Below are 7698 nucleotides of genomic sequence, written 5' to 3' on the forward strand. Positions count from 1 at the left end.
GGGCTGGCCCAAGACAGGGAGCCCCGAGCCCCTGGAGAGGAGCCCGGCTGCGGGCGCAGGGCGGGGTGACGCCGGGACAAGGAGAGCGCGGGTGTGACCTTGCTGCTGCGGGGCCGCTAACGCAGCCGTTTGTGTTGCAGGGCCGGCGGGGATGGAGTGCGAGGAGTCCCACCTGGCTGGGCCCAGGAGTGGCGCGCTGGGCATTGCTCCCGACTAGCCTTTCTGAGGGGTGAGACAGGAGTCGGGGGCTGCCAAGTGGTGCGGGTGCCAGGCGTGTGCGAGAACCATGGTAACCCTGATCGCTGAGCAGCTGCAGAGTCAGACTCTGGAGGAACCAAAATGCACGTCCTTCAGCATCCGCCCGGTAAGAGGTTTCCTCTGTCCGGGCTGTACAGGCTCAGGCCCTGCTGGAAATGGTGTTGATATCATTTTGCTTCTTTGGCGGGGGGCGAGTGAGACATTGCACGTCCATACTGAGTTTGGCAGGGTCCCGCATGGGGCTGGGAGCTGCGTGTAAAGCTAGCCATAACTAAGCCGGGTTTGGCTGTCCCCGATCACTGCGTGGCCCCGGGTGCCACAGGACGTGTGCTCTGGGGTTCCTCAGTGTCCCCCCACGGTTCTCCACGCAGCGCTTATCCCACAACCACGAGCTCTCACTGGGGCTGATGGCTGTGCCTAGTGGGGTTCAGAAGCGTCTCCTTGGAGGAGCGCTTTGTGATCCCTTGGGATAGGAACGGAGTTTCTTCACAGAGAAGGAGGAGCTTCTGTATTGTCCGTAAGGGGATGGACTTTTTGTAACTGTCCTGACGTGGTTTCGCTCCTCTCCCGACACCAGAGAAATTCTCCCAAACAAATTAAGCATACCGAAATGATCTTGCACCCTGGCAAGGGTCTCTTGCAGGTTGGGCAGCCTCTGCTACCTCGCTGTTCCCAGTCGCCACTTTGATTGTTGCCTTTTGGGTGTAACTGCAGTCTCTACCTTTGCTGCCGTTTACATTTTCTTAAGGAGTAGCATGAACCCAGCCCAGCCCAGCTATAATCGCAGTTGGCCATAGATCTGCTGCCCCGTCCCTGTGGCCAGCAGCAGGACAGGCTGCCGGTGAGGGAGCTGTGGGCTCCAGGGAGCGGAGCAACAGCAGCACATGGTGAAGTCAACAACAAGGTGCTGTTTATAATGTCACTCTGCTGGGACAGCTAACTTGAAATCGGAATGGTTGAGTGGCCATCGGCTTCTCGATCTCTTCCTCTGAAACCAGCAGTTCCAGTACTGCTGCTGTCCTTGTCCTTCCCTTGCTTCAGGCTTCACAGTTGCCTTCCACAGAGGAACTGCGTGATACACTCCTCCCTCCTGCCCAGTGCTCAGGCCTAGGGGTTTGCATTAGTAAATCTTCTCTCTTCCCAGGCCCCGATCCTATCCTTGCTCTTCCTCCCAGCTGAGTTTGTATCCTGCTGTGCCAGCCCAGCAATGAAGCAGCATTGGGAACCAGAAGGTGGACTTAATTAATTACTAAGGAGTAAACTGTGATTTAAACCGTTAGTCTTACCTTTGTTTTGTGTTTGTGCTGTTAGTCTTTCTTTAGAAAAATAGCTCATTTTAATTGGAGGGTAACAATTTAAAAACACATTGATCTGCAACTAAATGTAGCTCTTACACTGAAGTTGGTATTCTTTGCTAGCCAGGAAGATGCACAAAATCTGTGTGCGATTTTTCTAAGCAATTATATATCTTAACCTGCACTTATTCAAATTCTTAATTTTTTATAGTTCTACATTTATGTTAGAAATGACAAATTATGCATTTTCTTGTGGCTTATATCAGCTTGAATGGAAATGAAAATACATGAAATTCCATTTTAAACACTGCTTTTTTATTAGCTAATTAAAACTGCCTTAAATATACTGGGTATATACACTCTTATTAAAACACATTTTACTTTTAAAAGAGAACCCAATTTATTAAACAGAGGAAGAATTAACTGTAGTGAGTGAATTGACCAATTTGTCACCCTGTGACGGATAAATTTTTAGTGGCGTTTTCAAAGGCAGGCATCGTAGCAGGCCAGTAGGTGCAGAAATCCATTAGAGTTATGTCCTAATGTGTTTAGGATTTCCAAAAGCAGCTATTAGGCAGTTATCTGCATTTTAGGTATATAAATACCATGTCCTTCAAGGTTGTTGCAAACAGTAGACCTCATTGTGTCCCACCTGGATTACATTCTTACCTTGGAAGAGAACAAGTTTTCCTGCTCTTTCAATCCCGACCCGACCTGAGAGAAGGCTCTTTGTGCCCAGTAGCTTGTCTTACAACAGTTGGCCCAATAAAAGATATCACCAACAACCCCTTGCTGCCTGCAGATTTCCTAAACCCCCAGGGCTACAACAGCACTCCAGCCCCTAGTCACTTTGAACTTTGTGAATGAGCTAGTGCAAATGAAGAAAATAGTCTCTCTGTACCTGTCAGCTAAACTGAAATGCAAAGGAATTAAGGCAAAAGCTTTTCTCCACAACAGAAAATGAAAGTACCGAAATCTGGAAAAGCATAAACAGCTGCATTTTCTTCACTGTAAAGACTGGAAATCACAGGCTGAACTGAATATCTCTGTTATGTTGTGACTTGTTTCTAAAGCACAAGTTGACCTCAGAAATTAAAGATGTTTCCCCCTCATTCTGCATAAAATAAAAAATAGTAGTATCCTTAAAATGTTAATGTTTGAGGAAGGGTTATTGACAAAGCCTTTATTTATTTAAACTATTTTAATAGATTGTAGCAAATGTAGGTTTTAACTTAGGATTTCATAATGAATTCCAAATAGGCTTAATTAAAAAAGAATATTTGAATATAACTTTCTGCACCCCAAGGGTCTGTATCAAGAGGAGTGGAGGATGAGGAGCCTGCTGGCTCAGTTGATGGCTACTGGAGGAGAAAGGTTGGAACAGCTGTTGCACTGTTACAGGGCGATGCGTGACTGTATAGCCAGCTCCTGGTCCAGACCATTGGTCTCATCAGTGGAGTGATAAGTGCCACAGATCCATGCATGCATCCAGCATCTGAAAACCATCCAAAACATTTTTCCCTTTCCCTGTTGCTGTGCTGCCCTATGTCCAAGACAACATGGAGAGTGAATGAGAAAAGAAAGCAACAACTGGTAAACGGCTATCAGATGGCAAACTGAAGTGAATTGCTGAGTTGTTAGGATCGGGAATGTTACCTGTAGCCAGATGAGGGGAAGGTTCTGGCAGAGAAGCCATGGGGTGTTTGAAGTGGGCCAGGTGGTTATGACCCTCCTAGGTGGTTGTGAGCCCTGGAGTGAAAGCTGAGATTGTACATAAAGCAATGGATTAAGCCTGCATCTGCCAGAGAGGTGACTTGCCCTGACAAGAAGGTGAGTGTGCATTTCAGACTGTCACTGCCTTTTTGGGGACGTTAGTAATTTGTGTTGGGTGCTGCTAGATAAGGTGCACACTGACCATGCGCCCCACCCCTTGCTGTTCTAGGCTATACAGGTTTGTATCCTGCCCCCATCCTTGTAGTCTGAGTGCTTTCCAGTCTTGCTTCATGTGGTCTAATGGACATCTGTCAGCTGGTTTGTTTCCACTGGTCCTTGTTTCAGGATGTACGGAGAAGTAAGTTGCAGGGGAGGAGTTTGGGAGGGTTTGCTGGGTTTGTTTCAAAGGGCCATGCAGCTCTGCAGAGAAGACGCATCAGAGGAGGGCTCCTGGCATTTGGAGTGTGGTTGGCAGAGTTTCTGATACTGAAGTCTTCATGTGGTTGTCCTGGTTTATTTCTGTATGCCAGTGATGCATGGCTATGAGGGCTCTCCCTTAAAGACCTTCCAGTTGAGTAAGGGAGCAGGACGAGCTGCAGCATAAAGCAAGTTCAGCTTGGAGATGTTGCTCCTGTACATTTCCTTTTGCTCAGCTCTGCAGTTCTCTGAAGGACAGAGAAGGGATTTTCGATTTGCAGAATACACAGGCATGACACATCAGGTCAGGGAGGGCCCTTGCAGGGGACCACATGAATATGGCTCGGGGTGACAGGGGGGCTTTGTCACGTGGTTTGTGGAGAAGTGAAGGAGAAATAACCAGAGATGGGAGAAGCAGTAGGGAAAGTTGCAAGTGGCATGGTGACAACGTTTTATCATCCAAGGGGGAACAGGATGAGCTAATTCCTTGAGCAGGGGCTGGGGATTTTCTCACCGAGTAAGGGGTTTGTTGGGATGTTGACAGCCTGAGTCAGGAGCCCGTTGTGGGTCTAGAGTTCCACAGAGCACTTCGGGTGCCTGCTGGAATCTAGTCTCTGTTGCCGCAGGTGGCTGTGGCTAAGATTTATAGCAGGGTCTCTCATCTGTTCAGTGCTTCCAGACCTGACGGTGAAACTCGTTTTTGCTTCTAGCTGGGGGGATGCTGAGAGGTTCTTGTTCCTTCCTGCGGCATGGTGACTCTGTGTGTTTTCCTCCGTAGCTGTGGCCTGACCAGGCAGACGTGACCTGCTGTGGCAGCCCTTCCCTGCTCATGTCTGGTAAGACCATGTGGCTGCATTTCACCTGCTGTGCCCACATCATGCTTTTTTTTCTGCCTCCACCCATTTGTGTTACGAGATATTTTTGTCTGTGCATCTCCTTGCCAAAAGCATTTATCAGTCAGAGATGGGGCTGAGGGGGGGCACCCCAGCAAACCTGCCGTTCCAAAGGAACAGCCGTTTTTCACAACTAGACCTTCCCCTGCCAGGTGTGCAGCTTAATACTGTACCTTCTGGGACCCAAGCCTGAAACCAGCTCCTTGTTCCAGAAAAGTAGTGAATAAATCTGATTTTTTTTTTTTTTAAACCACTCCATCCCTATTGTCTCTGGTATCAAAAGCACAGAAGAAATCAGTTCAAAATTAGAGTAATAAAATAGAATCTTCTTAATATTGCCCCTTTCTGACCAGGTCTTTCTGAAAGCTTTGTGCAAGTGGCCTTTGTAGCATCAAATGGCAGCAGAATTGCTGCTTGTGTGCGGAAGTGCTTGCAATCTGCTACATGCTGTCTGTGCATAAGAAAACACAGTTGCTAGAATGCAGGCTAGGGCTTGGAGCGGATGCAAGACCAGAGGCGAGATACAGATGATGAAAGGCCTTTCAAGACCTTTGCTGCGATGAATCTCTCTCCTACTAGCACAGAGCATCCTGGCTTGTCGGCAGCTTTCAGAGCTGCTGTCCACATAAGAGCGTTCCTTGTCACGCAGGGAACTTTCCCAGAGGGAGGAGTGCTTCCTCGACACCGAGCTTCCTGTTTCCCTAATGTAGCAGCCTCCAGGCCTTAGTTTTGGAGCTGCTTCTTGGCTGGAATCAGTTCTCTTCTAGGTGCTTGTGGCCATGAGACAGGACAATTTTCCATCCCAGGAGACACATGATCAGCTAAATTCTGCCTTGGCCATGCAAGGTTGGACCTTTGTAACTGGTGACCTGGTTGCCCCCATCTCCTCTTCAGTCTCCAGCAGTGCTTTGTTGCATGGAGTGGCTCATATCAGATGTTCCTCCAAAGAGTGTGAAAGTCCCTTCCTCTCCAGGAAGCCCAGGGCTCATATTTCCTGCCACCATCCCAATCTGTTCTTTGTTGGACAACCAGTCTGCCTGCCTCAGTATGTTTCTATTTTGCCATTCTGTGGCATCAAACTCATTCTGTTGTTTCTGGCATTAAAAACAACATCTGCTTGCTGTGCAGTTGGGCAAATTGCTGTGGGCCAGCTCATCAGGGAGACTGTCAACACCCCCACAGCAACCTCTCTCTCCCGCTCCATAAAATGTGAATTATATTCACTTAACTCAGCTACAACCAGTCATTTGGGAGTTTAGTGGCAGAGGCATTCAGCCAAGACCTTCCACAACTGAGCAAGGTATTGGGAAGCAGGCTACTGTCCAAGCAGCAGTATTGCCCCATCGGGGCCTGTCTGCAGAAGCGGGACTATGGCACGTCAATGGTGGTTGTAGGATTTGAGCGCTTCCATTGCTCAGTTCCTCAATGTACAGTTTGTGGAGGAGGTGGGCAGATCTCCATGTGGACCGCTTTTCCTGCAGTCACCCCTTTGCGCAGTTCAGAGAGGTTTGGTACATCTGTGCCCTCCTTCAAGACATCAGTACCAGGGGTGAGGCTTCCCAGTCCCTGTGCTTGCCAACCACTGGGTGTCTGCCTCCTTCCTAGCCCAGCTGGAGGGAAGATGCCCCTTGTGCTGGGAGACCCTGGGAAGAAATTTAATGAACTAACATCTCTTGGAGGCATCACACAGTGGCAGTGCTAGGGGCAGATGAGGCACGGTGGTCCTGTTTCATAGTTTCTCGGGTTGGAAGGGACCTGAGCAAATCATTGAGTCCGACCCCCTGCCATGGCAGGAAGGAGTACTGGGGTCAAATGACCCCAGCAAGGTGTTCATCTAGCCAAGTTGTTCCTCTACCCTAGTTTTAGGGTAGTGAGAACAACCCCAGGTGCCGAATCCAGGGAGTTGTCATAAAGCCTCACAGCCAGGAGAGCCTCCTTTGGTGCTGGGTACCCAGACAGGGAGGGGATGCATGGGAGAGGCAGGTGGTGGCTGGGATGTGGTGGCCCTGAACAGGGCAGTGCTGGTGCTGATCTCTCATCTAGGACTGCAGGACAAGAATGAGGCCATGGCTGCCTGGGGGGTGAGACAGGCAGGCTGATAAACTGTTCCCCCCTCTGGCGTGTCTTGCAGAAAGGGCTTCCTGGAGGGACCGGCTCCTCTGTCCTCGAATCCACCTTCAGGACAACGTAAGCTTTGGCTACCACCACCCCAGCCTGGGCCTGCCGCCTCGTTGCCAAAGCAGCTGCCCGCCGGGCAGCCCTTTATCCCCAACGCTGGCCACAGACCCGTGCACCTTGGAGAAGGCTTCAGTGCCCCCTTCCAAGCGGCACTGCCGCTCACTCTCAGTTCCTGAGGATCTCTCCCACTGGCAGCCCCGCTGGAGGCCGCTCGGCTCCAAAGTGTGGACTGCCGTGAAGCAGCGAGGCAGTGGCAGAGGGGAGGCGCTGGAAGAGCCATGCCGCAGGCAGCCCCCGGGAACCTGCAGTCTCAGGCTTGACCAAGCCCCCTGTAGCCCTCCCCAGCGTGTCCAAGGCGGTGGTGGCCACAGCCCCCCCTTCTTCAGCTTGGCCCTGTCCCGGGAGTCCCCGGTCGGCACTGCTTGGGAGAGCGGAGAAGCCTTGCAGCCCTTCTCCCTGCAACGGCGCTTCTCCTTGTCGCCCGTGCGGCTCCTGCCGTCGCCCCGGAGCTCTGCCTGCTCCACACCCGAGCCGCTCCTGCACCAGCGCAGCCTCCCGCGCAGCCGCTCGCAGCCCTGCGACCTGGACGCCAAGAAGAGCAGCCTCAAGCGGCGCCACGACGAGCACATGAGCTGGCACCGGCCCTCACTCGACTTTGACAAGATGAACCAGGTAGAGGAGGGTGGGTGCTGGGGCCGGGCTCCGAGCATCGGGCCGGGGCCGACAGGTGCCGGAGGAGGGGGCCGGGCCCGGGGGAGGGCGGCCCAGCCCAGCCGGGCCGGGGCTGCTGGGACTGAGGGGCCGGGAGGGAGCGGGACCTGCGCCCGCCGCCGAGCTCCCTCTCCGCTGCCGAGGCTGCGGCCCGTGCGAGACGACCGGGGCCGAGGCCGGGCGGCGCTGACGCTCGGGTCCGCTCGCAGACGCAGCTGCCGGGAGGCGCCCGC

The 7698-nt window shown here is 52.0% G+C and overlaps 1 protein-coding gene across 1 annotated transcript in view; it reads left to right on the plus strand.

Annotated features, from left to right (window-relative positions):
* The window catches only part of FAM53C (family with sequence similarity 53 member C), a gene marked incomplete at its 3' end in the record, with an annotated part of 9947 nt that extends 2249 nt beyond the window's left edge, over positions 1 to 7698 (plus strand). Inside the window, exons 3-7 of the mRNA XM_019534764.1 lie at positions 141 to 364; positions 1403 to 3624; positions 4462 to 4519; positions 6708 to 7426; positions 7675 to 7698. Of these exons, the coding sequence (XP_019390309.1) occupies positions 3613 to 3624; positions 4462 to 4519; positions 6708 to 7426; positions 7675 to 7698 (813 nt within the window). The remainder of the gene's footprint in view (positions 1 to 140; positions 365 to 1402; positions 3625 to 4461; positions 4520 to 6707; positions 7427 to 7674) is intronic.

The sequence above is a fragment of the Crocodylus porosus genome, unplaced genomic scaffold, assembly GCF_001723895.1.
Source record: "Crocodylus porosus isolate Cpor-Errol unplaced genomic scaffold, CroPor_comp1, whole genome shotgun sequence".
In the NCBI taxonomy this organism is placed as follows: domain Eukaryota; kingdom Metazoa; phylum Chordata; order Crocodylia; family Crocodylidae; genus Crocodylus; species Crocodylus porosus.